The following is a 16,252-nucleotide window of genomic DNA, read 5'->3' as shown; positions in this document are numbered from 1 at the left end:
CCTTAGCAGGACACTTCTAAGGGACGATTCGGCCAGAAGCCGAAATAACCGATTAGTGAATTAATGAGTTCCTCCAACGTTGATTTAAATGTTGGCATGAGAATACCTGGTGCTTGGGGCGCTGTCGGAAGCCGGTTGGCTGGCTGGCCTTTCTTATTAAGGCCGTGGCAGGATAAACTGCAGGCAGTGTCTTCTCTCCGATCCCTTTGGGTGGTGTCTGGCTAACGTGCAGCTTGTGCTGTGTTTGTGGTCTGCTTTTACAGCCATGTCCAGCGAGAACCGGGAAAATACGTTGTTCTACTCTGAAATCCCCAAAACGATCAACAGAGGAGCCGTTCTTATGCTTTCCTGGAAGCCCCTCCTGGATCTCTTTCAAGTGGGTGAACCTGGCTTCTTCTGGGTTTCCTCCATCCCCTTCCCAGTGGAAATTCTTCCACTTCAAACCGAAAGATTAAAAGCCCCACAGAGTCGAAGGGAGAATTTAGACATCTTCAGCTGGGTGTGGCGGCTCCCTTGTGTCAAGCTAAGTTTTTCGCTGCTAAAAATCTAAGCCCCTGCCTGAAAGCCAGGTTGACAGTGGTGGATCGTGTCCTTCTGCTCTGTTAAAGTGGAGCCTTCCTCCAGTGTAAGGAACTTTATTGCGGAAGTGTCCACACAATGGTAGGCTGCAGCTCTTTTTGCAAGAAATAACTGTTTCTTTTTTCCCCCTCCCTCACTTTCGCTTGATCAGGCTGGCTTAGATTACGGGATGTACTCCCGGGAGGAGGAACTCCTGCGGGAAAGGAAGCGGATCGGGACAGTGGGGATCGCCTCGTACGATTACCACCGAGAAAGCGGCACATTTCTGTTCCAAGCCGGCAGCGGGATCTACCACGTGAAAGACGGCGGCCTCAGCGGCTTCACGGTGAGTCGGAAAGGGCCGGTAGGAACCCCTGAGCACTTTGGGCCAGGGTGCCCATCCAGTGGGGTCCGTGGGAGGGTCCTTCATCCCTTCTCTGCCGTCTGCTGGAGATGAGGCTGGTAGGAGACCCGAAGAAGACTCTCTCTCGGGGAATCCTGCCTCTGGAATTCCCTGAAAATCAGAGTACATTTTTACTTTATTTAACAGTATGGCAATCATGGACAGAACCGGTCTTACAAATATTTTTCTCTGCTTCTATCCTTGCGTAGAAACCACGGCAGCCGGAAATTTAGCCAGAGCCAAAATCATACCAGGAACAGGGAAGGCATAGAAACTTGGGAAATCTTTGGGGAGGGGGTGATCCCCAGCTCCATCCGGAGGTCTTTCAACGTGCCAACATGCAAAACGAGATAAAACTTCAGTCGCCCCAGGCAAATTTGGGATATAATCCCTCCGAGTAGCGAATATCAAAGCATTGGTCTGCTCAGGCAAAACAATAAAACCTTATTACATCTTGGCACTTGAAGAACAAATCTGATCTTATTGTTTGGGTTTGCATGATATTTCCAAGTCCTGTTTCCGAAGCACGGTGGGATATAAATTTATCTTTCAAAAATGCAAAAAATGCGTGTTCCACGGGGCTGCGAATACCGTAAACTTGTGCTTTCTTGGTGTAGCGGTTAAGAGTGGCGGTTTCTAATCTGAAGAGCTGGGTTTGATTCCCTGCTCCTTCACATGCAGTCATCTGGGTGACCTTGGGCTAGTCACAGTTTTCACAGAGCAGTTTCTCTCAGAGCTCTCTCAGCCTCACCTACCTCACAGGGTGCCTGTTTTGGGAAGAGAAGGCGATTGTAAGCTGCTTTGAGATTCCTTTCGGCAGTGAAAAGTGGGGTATAAAAACAGGCCTTTCTTATCTTACCTGTTGGCATCCCCCCCCCCCTCCCGGTTTCCCAGAGCCAGCCTTTGCGTCCCAATTTGGTGGAGACCAGCTGCCCCAACATACGGATGGACCCCAAAATATGCCCGGCCGACCCGAACTGGATTGCGTTTGTCCACAGCAATGACATCTGGATCTCGAATCTAGAGACGAAGGAAGAAAGACGGCTGACGTTTGTACACAAAGGTGATTTTCCTTCGGCTTGGTTAAGTCCCCAACCACCATTTAAAAAATGTAAAATTATTATTTTTTGTACAGCGACCTGAACCATGGTTACCACTGAACAGGATTTGCTGCCCTGGTCCTTGTTACGGTTAAAAGAGATTTAACATTTATTTTGTTATTGGTCCAGCTGTTTTAACCATGGCTAGCACTTAGCATGGTTTGTTGCCCTCGTTAAGATCTTGGGCCTCTCTTTGCCTGACGTGGTTATTCAGAAAGAAGCTCGGAACTCTGCCCATTGTTAAACCATACAACAACGTTGTAAGGTAGGCTAGGCTCCTTGTGGCGAGGCAGTGTGTAAACAGACACAAGAGATACCTTTTGTGCAGGTGGAAAAAGAGTCCAGCTCATCATTATCCAAATCCTGAGCCATCCCAGCACCATAAAGAAACATCCTACTTTTGTTCCGGTTCGATCTTTAGGTTTTTCGTACTTGATGCTTTATTATGTTTTAATCTTTATCATGTATCATGTATTCCTTTATTATGTATTAATACTTAATTATATATTAATCACACCCTCTTGAAATGAGGGTGTGATTAATAAATAGGATTTCGAGCTCTGGGTTGGGATTTCTTTGGCGATGGAGCTGGGAGCGGGCGGGACCTCAGTGGAGTATCATTTATAATTTGTTTGTTTGTATTTAATGTATCAAGTGATCGAGATACTACCCCTCTCGGACATTATTCAGGCCGTGAACAACAAATGAGATGAGTCATGATAAAAGCAATAAAATTTACATAAAAATAACGTCGAATCAATAAACTTTAAAATCCCAGATAGAGCCACCTGAAAGTAATTTCAGGTGGCAAAGAGGTTAAATGCAGGAGGAGTCGGAGGGAAGGGAGGGAGGCCCAGAATTTAGATGTGTTTTCTGGCTGGCCTCGGCCATACGCTTGGCGGAAGAGCTCTGTCATACAGGCCCTGCGGAACTTAGCAAGCTCAGATAGTTCTTCCGCCAAAACAGCCATTTTCTCCAGGGGAATTGATCTCTTTAGGCTGGAGATGAGCTATAACTCCCGAGGATCCTCAGGTCCCACCTGGGGACTGATATCCCTACTATCTGTGCAGGAAGGCAGGTCTGGGGAGATGCTGAGGGGATCCCCACCCTTTGGAACTCTCAGAGAGGGTGGAGAATGCCAGGCCAAAATGGCCACCTCAGGAGGCAGAGCCAAACCCAAAATGGCCGCCTCCGGAGGCAGAGCCAAATGCAGTGCCTTCCTCTTCACACCTGTTTTCCTTCCTTGGGGAAAACGCCGTTTCTCTCTCTGCTTGTGCAGAATTTGCCAACGTTGAGGACGACCCCAAATCCGCCGGCGTGGCCACATTTGTGCTGCAAGAGGAATTTGACAGATATACCGGCTACTGGTGGTGCCCGGCTGTGGAGCCGAGTGAGTATGCAAAATCTGACGGGGCGAACGGTTTCTGCAGAGTGCTGTGACCTTTGAGGCAGAGCTCGATTTCCTCATCTTCTTGGGGTTGCACTATAAGGTGGCCCTTGCAGTTTGCCACAGTGTCCAGTTTTATTCTCAACATGGCTCACCCTGACTTGGATCGTGGACTAACCCAACGTGGTGAGATCTCAGAAGCTAAGCAGGGCCCGCCCTGGTGAAGACTCTGATGGGAGAAAATCCAGGGAGGGTATGCAGAGGCAGGCAAGGGCCAGCCACCTCTGCATGTCTTTGGGCCCTGACCTGGATGGCCCAGGCGTACCTTGAAGACCCACCAAGTTTCATTCAAGGTAGGAGCTTTCCTGGGGGCTCACACCTCTGTGCTTGAGGAAGCATGCGTGCACACAAAAGCTTCCACCCAGAATTAAATTTTGCTGGTCTTCAAGGTGTCTCTGGCTTTCTTCTGCTGCTTCACACCAACACGGCGACCCAACTGAGCCTTCTCTGCAGCTTGTCAGGCTTCCCCATGGCAAAACTTTCCAAACTGGAAAGGAGCTGGACTCCTGAGAATTACTCCCTTCCCTGTGTGCAAAGCGCCTTCAGGTCATACCCAGTTCACAGCAGCCCCATGGTTGGCCCTTGCCTGCCCCTGCGTAGCCACCTTGGGCTTCTGCAGCGGTCTCCCCTCGAAAAATTTTGACCAGGCCCAGCCCTGCTTAGCTTCCAAGGAAGATGGGGCAAGATTGGGCAGGCCTGGGGCATCCGGCTCGGGGCTTAAGCCCTTCGAAGGCCGCCAACGTCTGTGGGATTCAAATTCTGCTGCGGCTGGCACGGCCATCGAGGGCCAGGCTAAAAATAGGGTGTGTGTCCCCATGACCGACCCGGGATATCTGAGCCGCTGGCTCAAGACTCCAGCGGCTCAAATTCCTGGGCTCTTCAAGGTAACACGACTTCAGTCCCTGTGTGACCCTCAGTAGCTTTGCCTGCAGCTCAGTTACTTTGTTTACAGAAAGTCCCGGGTTCAGTCCCCACCTCTCAGCTGCCTTGCAAAAATTTTCCTTGGTGTCAGAGTGGGAGAATGGCAAATTAGCAGCTCATTCTACACACAGATTCGAGCGCCCCTTCCAAAATTGGTTTGAGCAGGGAGCTTCAGGTAGAAAGCAAAAATTAGGGTTGGGTGTGGGCAGGAACCCTGCCTGCATTATAATTATTTATTTAAAACATAAATTAGCTACCTTCCTTCCTTATGGGCGTCAAGACGGCTGGCAATGTGAATAAAATACAATAGAACATATAACAATGCGTAACATAACAATGCATAAAACCAAAATCTAACATCACAATTTAGGACTCCTCTAATTCAGAGGTAGTCAACCTGTGGTCCTTGAGATGTTCATGGACTACAATTCCCATGCAGATGCTGGCAGGAGCTCATGGGAATTGTAGTCCATGAACATCTGGAGGAGCACAGGTTGACTACCCCTGCAAATGTGATCCTAAATGATCTTCAGCTGCCCCCTGAAGAGCGAAAGTGAGAGGGCCAGGCTTAAGAAGTTGTTCCATAAATATGGGGCTGCCACCGAACAGGCCCTGTCACCTGACTCTACCCAATGAGCTTCTTTGATTGGTGGGATGGTCAAGAGGGTCTCTCCTTTGTGATCCTAATTCTTAGGCAGGGGCATATGAGAATTCATCCGGATGATTTGTGTTTCTATCTCAAATTCACTGAAATGTCTCTGTTCCTCTCGGTAGCTGCAGACGGAGGCAAAATCCTTAGAATTCTGTATGAAGAAAACGACGAGTCAGAGGTGGAAATAATTCACGTCACATCCCCGATGCTGGAGACGAGGCGGACGGATTCTTTTCGCTATCCCAAAACGGGTGAGAAATCCTGCTGTGGGACCCTCATAGATTATTATTCTAAGTCCACTCGCCTGGGAGAAGCCCCACTGGATTAGGCCAGAGTCGGATTCTGCATTGGCCTGTTTTGGGTTGCTACGTTCTAATACTTTTTAGCCGGTGAGCCAGAGGGGGGGGGAGCGCCCTTCCATTTCGGTGTGAATAAACTTTGGAGATTCAAGGTCATCTGACCCGGGCCAGCAAAATAAACATTTGCCTTGGCATAATTCCTTTGCCATCTTCCCTTGCAGGCACTGCTAACCCCAAAGTCACTTTCAAATTATCCGAAATCTCCATTGCGGCCGATGGAAGCGTAAGTCTGACGTTTTTGTTTGCTTGTTTTGCATCCGTGTGGAGTTGGTGGCTTCCGTCTGGCCTCAAAGAGGAGGGATTGGAATTTGGTTGGGAAACGGGGACTTTGGACTAAGATTTGGGATTGAATGCATGATTTGTACCCCCCCCCTGGCATGGGATTCTAGCCCTTTCCCCCCTCACTCTGCCCCCATTTAGAGGGGCTCAAGAGCCATGGGTTTCCATCTGGAAAACTTGGATAGCTTCAGTTTCTTTTCAAAATGTCAGCATTTCTCTCCTGTGACAAACGTCTATTTTTTAAAGATTTTTTCCCCCAAGAAAAAACAATAGACCTACGGAAAGAAAGAAGGAAATACACATTACATTTTGGAAACCTTTCTTCATCCTCATTGTACACTAGATTCAAGTTGCCCATTTCTCTTCCTCTCAAATTCTTAACATAAATCTCCCCATCTTCCTCTCGTCTGATTCTTAACATTACAATAGGTGATATTTAACGAAGTTCATGAGCATGTTATCAGTCCTTTCATTATGACTACTCTACAGATCTACATTGGCGCTTGAAGAAACAACTTATATTTTACTGTCATTCAAATAAACCATTTAGCATAAATCAAGAGGGAAACACGGAAGAAAACTGAAACCATCTCCCTATAACTTCTAATTCTGCATTCCGCTGGCAGATTTCGGACGTGGTGGACAAAGAGCTGGTTCAGCCCTTTGAGATCCTTTTTGAAGGCGTGGAGTACATCGCCAGAGCGGGATGGACCGTGGAGGGCAAATAGTGCGTATGTTACTCTGCCTCAGTTTCCCTAGCGTTTCGGGGACCTCACCATTGCCCAGTTGAGGCTTTTTGAAATGTGTTGGAGAGAGGCTGGCCCGGGGTGAGCGTGCTTCTGTCTAAGGAAGCCGCAAAGTGAAAACCGTATTCCAGATAAGGAAATAGCATTCTGATAGCTTTCTTGCTTATAAACTGGAATGCTGGTTTCTCATAAAGTTGCCAAACTGTGAAAAAGAACCATTATAGTCACGGACTAATATAATCAGCTCCAAAAAGCACGTGTGCAATTGTAAGAGAGAGTGGGGCACAGCCTTCCTAAGATTCCTTCTAGGTCCCCTCTAATTTACAGGGATCCTCGGGGTGACCTGGACCCTCCCAGGAACACAGACCCCTACCACACCTCCCCCCAGTGGCAGGTTACCATCTGTATGCCATGAAATTAACAACTGTAGCATTTTACCCCTTTCCCTTCACACTCCTAGGATTTTAAATGTTTCTAGGTCTTCAAATATTTTATTGTTAAAATTTTAATAATTCAACTACATCTTTATTGTAGACGTTGTTTGTCTTTAATGCTGATGTCAACATTAGATTAGACAGAAATATTTTGCCTGCTGCAGTGCTTTTCTAGCTGCAGGGAATTGTTTTCTGTGTTGGAAATCTGAAGAAGCGGAACGTTGCTGGAAATAGCACGGCTCCTTCCGCCATCTCCTTCCGCCGGGTATCGAGAGTAGGCCTGGCTCCAATTTCACCGGCGTATAGGTGGGATTGTGCCACTTGGCCAGTCGTGCTTTGTCTACATGACTTCCATTCCCGCCGTTTCTCCCCTCTGCGTAGTGCGTGGGCCATCTTGCTGGATCGCTCTCAGACGCGGCTTCAGATTGCGTTGCTTCCCCCCGCTTTATTTATACCCGTGGAGGACGACGCCATGGAGAGGCAGCAGCTGATCGATGCCGTGCCCGATTCCGTGACGCCCCTGGTCATTTACGAAGAAACAACAGACATCTGGATCAACGTACGGAATTGGGCAAGCCTTTGCTTCGTTGCCGTCCCCGACTCAGGTGGTATGGCTTCACTTGGAAGACGACTGTCCAGTTCTGGTCACTGTATCTTCAGAAGGACATTGCAGAGCGGATGACCAAGATGATGATGGGGTTGGAGCTCCTTCCCTAAGAGGAAAGGGCTTTTCCATTGAAAAAAGGAGGATACGATAGAGGTTTATAGAATTATGCTTGGGGTAGAGTGACCTGACCGAAATGCTAGAATTTGAGGGCGTCCAATGAAACGCATGGCCAGTAGGTTCAGGACAGAAGAGGAAATACAACTTTACACAGAGAGTGGCTAAAATGTGGATATCACTGCCAGTGGATGGAGAGATGGCCACAGGGATAAACCAATTTAAAAGGGGATTAGATCGGGATCTGGGATTTTGTGGAATTGCTGAATTTTACAAGTCCAGTGGACTGGAGAAGGGGGTGGGGGAGCAAGCCCCAAACTGAGCCGTGAGGAGCAGTCTGCTCCTTGCTGATCGTGTGCTCAAATCAGTTGGCATAGAGTCAACCCCAAGCTGAGCTAGCTGATCCTCAGCCTGTCTTCTGCAGTCTCTTTAAAGTTTAAAGAGACTGCAGTAGAAACCCGACAAACATTTGAGATTGCTCCCGTCTCTCTGCTGCTTTGTGGATATACCGAATACATCCATTGGGGGAGGGAGTGTTTCCTGGAAAATCTCGGGTGCCTTTGGGATTCCAAACTATATTCTCGGCTCAGGTATATCCGAATGTGCACCCCTAGTCTCCAGTCGGCCTGTGAAGCCTCAAAGTCCCTTTTTTCGTTGTTTCGGCAGATCCACGATATCTTCCACGTCTTCCCCCAAACCCAGAAGGATGTGATAGAGTTCATCTTTGCCTCAGAGTGCAAAACGGGCTTCCGGCACCTGTACAAGATCGCAGCACTGCTGAAGGACAGCCGATACAAACGGTCCTGCGGAGGAATCCCGGCACCAAGTGAGCGGCTCTCCGGCTCTCCTTTCGAACCTTTAACGAAATCGTAACCTGCTATTTTCTTCAAGTCAAGTGGGCGCCCTATTTAAGAACAGAAGGGGAGCCACGTAGGGTCAGGCCAATGGCCCACCCAGTCCAACATTCTGCTGCACCATGGACAAAACCCAGGGGCCATCCTGAGTCTAAGGAGGAGCGTGTTTAATGTGTACGGCCAGAACACAGCTTGCTTTCCACTTAATGTTTTGCATTTCCACCAAGTAAGGTGCTAGTCCTTAGGCATGCAGAAAATGAGCTTCACGTGTGGTAGGAAGGACTTGGTGGCATCCCAAGAACAAAAGGTACCAGGAAGAAGCGGGAAGCAAGTAAGAATTGCCTTGCCTTTTGGTCCCTTAAATAAATTATGCAAACTAGGCAGCAGTAATTAGCTAAGCAGCAACTTAATTGACACTGATTCTAAATTAGAAGAAGAATGTTTTTATGCCTCACTTTTCTCCAGTAGAGAAAAGCAGCATATAAGAACCTCCTCATTTTCTTCTTCTTCTTCTACCCGAAGGAGTCTCAAAGCAGCGTGCAATCACTTTCCCTTCCTCTCCCCGCTACAAACACCCGGTGAGGTAGGTGGGGTGAGAGAGCTCTGACAGACCTGCTCTGTGAGAACAGCTGTAACAGGACTGTGATTGGCCCAAGGTCACCCAGCTGGCTGCAGGTGGAGGAGGAACGAGGAATCAGACTCGGCTCTCCAGATTAGAGGCCCCCGCTCTTACCCACTGCATCACTACAAGATCATTCATTCATTCATTCATTCATTCATTCATTCATTCATTCATTCATTCATTCATTTATATTCATTTATATTCATTTATATTCATTTATATTCATTTATATATATATTTTATTTTAGAATCCTATTGTGTGATTTTAAATATATTGTGATCTGCCCCGAATGTGCTGAGAAATGACGGAATAAAAGCCTAAATCATAATTAAAAGAAATACACGTTTTGCCAAAGAGCCTCCCAGAAGATTTGGGTTATCTGTCCTTGGGCGTCTCTCCTTCCATGGGGCCCTGATAGCGCAGACTTTCCTCGTAACGTGAACCTGTTTTCGTAGATGATTTCCTGTGCCCCATCAAAGAGGAAGTGGCCATCACCGGCGGAGAGTGGGAAGTCCTCGGCCGTCATGGGTCCAACGTGAGTCTCTTTTCGACACTTGTGGGGAAAGCAAAACTCAGGTCTCACCCCTGGCCAGGTTTCTTGGTGAGGGGGACCGGTAGGACCAAGAGTGGCCTGAGCCCCACATAGTCAGGCAGGTGAAATGGGCACGAGGGAAGGGAAGGTGAAGTCAAGAGCTGAGGGGAATATCTGACCCAGCGGTTACCCGTCCGTGTTATCTGTGCTCTGGGCTGAAGTCTCCCAAAATCTGCATTCCTCTTCTCACGGGGGCGAACTAACCTAACGCGACCTTTAACACAGATCCAGTTTGCTTAAACTATAGTAGTCAGCAATTGTGCTTGTAGCATGTCAGAGATAAGAGAGATTCAAGTGGGTTGCCGTGTTGGTCTGAAGGAGCATACACAAAAAAAACAAAAACGGAGTCCAATAGCACCTTTAAAGCCAACAAAGATTTATTCAAGGTGGAAGCTTTCGAGTGCATGCACTCGAAATCTCCCACCTTGAATAAATCTTTGTTGGCTTTAAAGGTGCTATTGGACTCCGTTTTTGTCATAGACAAGAGAGAGTAACATTCTTAAAAGTACAATCAGGAGAAAGTATAGATTGCTTTTCTGTGGGCTTAGCGCCATGTTGGTTAGAACTTCCTTCCTGTGATGTAAAAACTTGCAGAGATGAACGCCCGGGTGGGCGTGTCCACAGCTCTGCTTCCCAACCGTATTCTGCACAATCGTGTCCTTCTCGGGGTTCTCGAAACCTGAGGAACGTTTCAGGGGTTTCTCAACAGCAAAAAGTTGAGGAAGGCTGAGGTAGAGAGTCAGCCCGAGTCAGACCGGATCCCAGAATCACAGGACTTCTACCTTCAGGTTCTGACCTTGATTTCTTCTCAGGCGAATTCACCGAGAATTCGGTCTAGCCTGGGAACGCCCAGCGGTGCCGATGCAAGTCACTTATGTTGTGTATGTGTGTTTCTTATCAGATCCGGGTGGATGAAGCTAAAAAAATGGTATATTTTGAAGGTACGAAGGACTCTCCCTTGGAACACCACCTGTACGTCACTAGCTATGAGCACCCTGGAGAGGTGAAGCGGTTGACAGATTGGGGCTTTTCGCACTCGTGCTACGTCAGTGAGGTACTCCCTTTCCCTCCCTCTGCCCTTTCCTTTCAGGGCCAAATTTCTCCACAGAAAGAGCGAAGGCCTCAGGCCTGCCCCTGAGAGAGCTAATGTGGTCGAGTGATTCTGGGAGACCCAGGTTCGAATTCTTGCTTTGTCGTGGAAGAAGAAGAGTTGGTTCTTAGATGCTGCTTTTCTCTACCTGAAGGAGACTCAAAGTGGCTTACAATTTCCTTTCCTCTCCCCCTGTGAGAGAGGTGAGGCACAGAGAGATCCGATATTCCTGCTTGGTCAGAGCAATTTTCTCAGTGCTGTGGCGAGCCCAAGGTCACCCAGCTGGCTGCATGTGGGGGAGTGCAGAATCAAACCCGGCTCGCCAGATTAGAAGTCTGCACTCCTAACCACCACACCATGCTGGCTCTCGGCGTGATCTCGGGCCAGTCACGTGCTGTCAGCTTAACCTACTGCACAGGGTTGTTGTGGAGTTAAAATACAGGGGAGGGGAGTGATGCATGGGGACCATGAAATTAATTAATTAATAGATTTGTATCCAGCCCCCTGGCTTTGCGTCTTAATCCTCACCCACTGGAGGAAGACGGAACAGAAAGGGAAGGACATCTCTCCCTGGGGGAAAGCGATTACTGTTAACCAGTGTCGATTCTGCACAAACGCCACCTGCCCCCCCCCTTCATGTTTTCCTCGGCAGGCGGCTGGACATGAGGAGTGTGCCACGGGTTCTAAAGCGGCCTCTGTTTTTGCTTCTCTTTCCAGAACTGCGACATGGTCATCTGTAAGTTTAGCAACCAGAAGCACCCGCACCAAGTGTCCCTCTACAAGTTCACCGGTCCGGAAGACGACCCCACCCACCGGGCCAAGGAGTTCTGGGCCACCCTTTTGGATTCCGCGGGTATTTCCGGCTTCGCTGGGTGCTGCAAAGAGGCTTCCTTGCCAAACTGTGGGGTGGTTTTCCCCAATTTGTTGCTGTGATTTCCCCCTAGCCTTGTGAGCCGTTTCGGAATTTTGATTCCCCGCTCCTCCTCCTCCACATGCAGCCAGCTGGGTGACCTTGGGCTTGTCACAGCCCTGATAGTGCTGTTCTCAGAGAACAGTCCTGTCAAAGCTCTCTCAGCCCCATTTATCTCACAGGGTGTCTGCTGTGGAGAGAGGAAGGGAAGGGGATTGTAAGCCACTTTGAGGTTCCTTCGGGTAGAGAAAAGTGGGTATAAAAACCAACTCTTCTTTTAAAAAGCTCTTCTTCTTCTTCTGCCGGCTTCCTCTAGGGCCGATCCCCGATTATATCCCGCCTGAGATCTTCACCTTCCAGAGTTCTTCAGGATTTGTGCTTTATGGGATGATCTATAAACCTCACCATCTCCAGCTTGGGAAGAAATACCCGACCGTCCTCTTCATCTACGGAGGCCCGCAGGTCAGCAACTCGGGGAAAAAAACAGGCCGTGCCGCCATTTTGAGCAGCAGCGGAAGCAAAATAAGCCCTCTGCTGGGGCATTCTGCAGCCAGAAAAGCCATTTGCATAAACTAGGCAATCGGAACAAACTCACATAATGGCAACCTTTTGGGGGGAGGTTATTTTGATTTTGCTAGTCATGCCAAAGAGACAAAAAAGCACCCACCCCTAATGTTTGGAAATCTTGCACAGTCTTTCCTTTGGGCTTTTGATGTCTCCAGATCTTCCCCTCAAAGCTCCTAAGTATAATTTTACACCCATGAGGGACAGAAACTTATTTTGTCTTTCTAAGTTTACAACCCCCAAGAACTGTGTCCATTAATTCATTCCTCTGAGATTAAGAGTCTCTGATCTGGAGAGTAGGGTCTGATTCCCCACTCCTCCTCCACGTGCTGCTAGCTGGGTGACCTTGAGCCAGTCACAGTTCTCTCAGAGCTCTCTTAGCCAGAGAGAACTTTCTCTCCCAAAACACTAGTACTCAAGAGCATCCAATGAAGCTCACGGGCAGCAGATTTGGGGTGGATAAAAGAAAACCCTTGTTCACCCAGCGAGTGATTAAAATGTGGAATTTGCAGCCGGAGGATGTAATGTTGGCCATGGGTGCAGACAGCTTTAAAAGCGGATTCAAAAGATTCAAGCAAGGGACTAAAGGGGAGCCTCCACGTTCAGAGGCAGTTAACCTGTGGATCTCAGCGCCAAGAAGCAAAATCAAGGCAAGGCCTTAGCCTCTCTTCCCTGTTTGTTGGCCCTCCAGAGGCACTTGTTGGCCACTGTGTGAGGCAGGGCCTCTGGCCTGATCCAGCAGGCCTCTTCTGATGTTCTTATGAAGGAGAACCCTGTGAGAAATTTGTGGGTAGGAGTTTTGGGGCTTTTTAAAAATTCTCCATTTGCTAAGGAGCAGGCCTTGACAAGCGTTCTTAGGGCGGCCTTCAGTTGCCAGTTTCCAAATCAAACACACCCAGAATATTACAGGATGTTGCACAAAGGATCCCTTTGGAAATTGCATTCCACTATTGCGCATTATGTTACCGATTCCCCATGCCTGGGAGAGACGAAACCATGACTGCCCTGCGTGATTTCCTGCAGGTCCAGCTGGTGAACAATCGCTTCAAAGGGGTGAAGTATTTTCGCTTGAACACTCTGGCCGCTCTGGGCTACGTGGTGGTGGTGATCGACAACCAGGGCTCCTGTCACCGCGGCCTGAAGTTTGAAGGGGCCTTTAAGTACAAGATGGTAGGTCACGAAACACCCTCCAAAGTTCAGGCTCCGAATGGGCTGCCCTGATTTCACGCTCGGCCGAAGGGTGAGATTCTGGGCTGGTGTCAGCTTCTCAAAGGCGGTGTGACATTGGGTGGTCAGGTCTGTTGGAGGACGGCGCAAGAGGAAAGAAGCAGGAAGTAAATTAGACTTATGCATCACCTTACTCCCTGACATTCTATGGCTGGCCCCACCTCCTGTGGCAGCCATTTTGTGGTTAGCTCCACCCCCTGTGGCTGCCATTTTGTGGTTGCGCCAAGGAGACAACTCTGCAGTCACGCCAGGATGGGGCCGATTCTCACTCCCTGTGTGGTCGTTCAAGGCCAGAATGGGTCATCCGCACAGGGGTTGTGCGTTCGTTGTGATGCATATGCAGGGCTTAAAAGTGAAAACCTTTCCAGTCTGCGAAAACAAAACCAAAAAATCTAATTTTCGACAGGGACAAATTGAAATCAACGACCAAGTAGAAGGGTTGAAGTACTTGGCCTCTCGATACGAATTCATCGACCTGGACCGGGTTGGCATTCATGGCTGGTCTTACGGAGGATACCTTTCCCTCATGGCGTTACTGCAAAAGCCAAACATCTTCAAGGTAGGCGAGGGAGCAGGAAGGTCCTTGCTTCAGTGTTTGTGTGTATTTTTGCTGGCAGCGGGGCTAGGTATCGATGCCCAGGGAAATGCCAATCGCCACTTCAGGACTGGGAGGCGAATTTTGTTCTGGGCCAGACTGGCCAGGGAGTCTGAGCGTTTTGCCTGGATGGGAATTGCTGCACGCTCTTCGAATGCAGCTTCTGTCGGTTTGTCCGGCCTGAGAGAGGAGGCAAAAGGTTTCATCCCGTTCTGGTTCCCTCCTCTCTTGCTGGCAGAGCTGGCTTCATGCTGGAAATCCCCCACAGGTGGCTGTTGCTGGCGCCCCGGTGACATTGTGGCTCTTCTACGACACGGGATACACCGAACGCTACATGGGACACCCGGATCAGAACGAGCAGGGGTATTACCTGGGCTCCGTGGCTATGCAAGCCAATAAGTTTCCTTCGGAGTAAGTGTTCCCTCTCTGCCCTTCTGCCCGCCCTTCCTCCTTCCCTCCTCCCGGTCCCCCTTGCTGTGTTAAATCCTGTGTTTCTTTGCCTAATTAAATGCTTAAACAGTTGCGTGGTAGTAAAAACCCACTTAATAAAATTGAATGGGCATTTCCATAATCACGGCCCATTACGACTAATCTGTGTTTTTTCCTTCCCGGAGTCTCATTGCTCTTAAAAGTATTATCTTGCTTGGAGAAATTGCAGGCAGAGACCCCCCTTTGCTTCAGAAGGGGGGTAATTAGCTCCAGTTGCTAATTAACGGCAGTCATTAGACACCCCCCCCCTCTGCAGTTAGCTGCAGATTAGCTAGCGAGTGGACAAGGTGAAGCTCCTAATGTTTGTACCAGCCAGGGAAGGGGACCTCTTTTCCTCTTCCCCAAGAATAAAAAACGGAAAGGGGGGGGGGGGCTGACCAAAGTCCTCCTGTCTCCTAAATGCCTTTTTTCCGTGGTGGTGGGAAGAGCCATCAAATCACAAGCTGGTTTCCAAGGCAGGAGCAAAACAGTGCTGGTTCAACATCCAAGACCTGGCGAGATCAGCTAGCCAGGACCGTCCGTCTCAGAACGAGTGGTCGATTCCCTCATGCAAAATGGCAGATTGCTGGGATTAGGGTGACGGTGGAGGGATTGCGGCTGGGTTTTTTTTAGGGGGTGGGGGATTGCCATTTCAGCCGCTGTGCACCCACCCACCCCCCCGCCCTGCCTCCGTTGCGAGAGATCCCGGTTTGCGAAATGTCTCCTCTGCTTTCTGCTCGGCTTCCTCAGGCCCAACCGGCTGCTGCTGCTTCACGGATTCCTGGACGAAAACGTACACTTTGCCCACTCGAGCATCTTACTGAGCTTCCTCGTCCGGGCCGGGAAACCGTACGACCTGCAGGTGAGCGGCTGGACAGCCTGGGCCCAAGAGCTCCGGGGTCTTTAGGGGTCCACCAGGGATCAAAGGGGCCACCCAAAGAAACTCTGACTCTAAGCTTTTTGACATGCGTACACAACTTCTTTGGAGGCACACGGCAGCTGCTCCCCAGAATTAAACCCGGTTGGTCTTAAAGACCCCAGACGTCTCTGCTTCAGGCAGGGAACTCACTCAGGGCACCAGAGAGCAGAAGAAGCTGCCCAGGCAGAGATGCCTCCTGGGGCTGCAGCCTGCAGGGAGCTGAGCCAACCACAGAGGGAGGGAGAGCTGCCCCACCCTTGGGCTTTCCTGGTTACAGAATGGCTTGGTGTCCCTGTGCTTGGATAAAGTCATAGAGTCGGTTTGCCTGTGATAATCCTGGATGTGTGAACTGCTCTGAGACCCTCACTTTGTTTTCATTCCTTTTTCAAAAAACAGATCTACCCTCAGGAGCGACACAGCATCCGGGTTCCCGAATCAGGAGAGCACTACGAACTTCACCTGTTGTATTACCTCCAGGAGAACCTGGGGTCCCGCATGGCTGCACTGAAGGCGATGCAGTGACGCCCCCCCCCCTCTGCATCCCCCTACCCCCCCCCCCCCGGAGCTGCAGACAGAGACACACATTCAGTGGCTGAACCGAACACAGAACCCGAGACCAGCCCGTCCCCTCCCAGTGTCTGCCTCCGGTGCAGATCTGTCAAAACCACCTCGCTTTCTTCTTGTTTTATAAAAGTCTGACCGGTGCCATATGAGGAGACGCTTGTACAGCAACCTCAGTCATTTTAAATGTAAATAAGAATAAACAAAATGTCTGTGCTGCCTAGGAAAA

The 16,252-nt window shown here is 49.4% G+C and overlaps 1 protein-coding gene across 4 annotated transcripts in view; it reads left to right on the top strand.

The window, feature by feature from the left end:
* DPP8 (dipeptidyl peptidase 8) overlaps nucleotides 1-16,252 on the top strand; it is a 19,378-nt gene extending 3,126 nt beyond the window's left edge. For 3 of the 4 annotated variants that reach the window (XM_077317875.1, XM_077317874.1, XM_077317873.1), the window contains exons 3-20: nucleotides 264-376; nucleotides 731-904; nucleotides 1,856-2,024; nucleotides 3,341-3,451; nucleotides 5,204-5,332; nucleotides 5,602-5,663; nucleotides 6,346-6,446; nucleotides 7,281-7,458; nucleotides 8,287-8,446; nucleotides 9,553-9,632; nucleotides 10,591-10,743; nucleotides 11,497-11,632; nucleotides 12,006-12,151; nucleotides 13,277-13,423; nucleotides 13,887-14,039; nucleotides 14,344-14,486; nucleotides 15,294-15,405; nucleotides 15,859-16,252. In XM_077317875.1, coding sequence (XP_077173990.1) covers nucleotides 264-376; nucleotides 731-904; nucleotides 1,856-2,024; nucleotides 3,341-3,451; nucleotides 5,204-5,332; nucleotides 5,602-5,663; nucleotides 6,346-6,446; nucleotides 7,281-7,458; nucleotides 8,287-8,446; nucleotides 9,553-9,632; nucleotides 10,591-10,743; nucleotides 11,497-11,632; nucleotides 12,006-12,151; nucleotides 13,277-13,423; nucleotides 13,887-14,039; nucleotides 14,344-14,486; nucleotides 15,294-15,405; nucleotides 15,859-15,984 — 2,393 coding nt within the window. In that variant the 3' untranslated portion in view covers nucleotides 15,985-16,252. Of the gene's footprint in view, nucleotides 1-263; nucleotides 377-730; nucleotides 905-1,855; nucleotides 2,025-3,340; nucleotides 3,452-5,203; nucleotides 5,333-5,601; nucleotides 5,664-6,345; nucleotides 6,447-7,280; nucleotides 7,459-8,286; nucleotides 8,447-9,552; nucleotides 9,633-10,590; nucleotides 10,744-11,496; nucleotides 11,633-12,005; nucleotides 12,152-13,276; nucleotides 13,424-13,886; nucleotides 14,040-14,343; nucleotides 14,487-15,293; nucleotides 15,406-15,858 lie in introns of those variants that run through there. The other variant, XR_013227431.1, reaches the window with a different exon arrangement.

Source organism: Paroedura picta, chromosome 18 (assembly GCF_049243985.1).
Source record: "Paroedura picta isolate Pp20150507F chromosome 18, Ppicta_v3.0, whole genome shotgun sequence".
Lineage (NCBI taxonomy): Eukaryota > Metazoa > Chordata > Lepidosauria > Squamata > Gekkonidae > Paroedura > Paroedura picta.
Note: the sequence above shows the minus strand (reverse complement) of the source record. Positions and strands in the feature narration are given on the sequence as shown.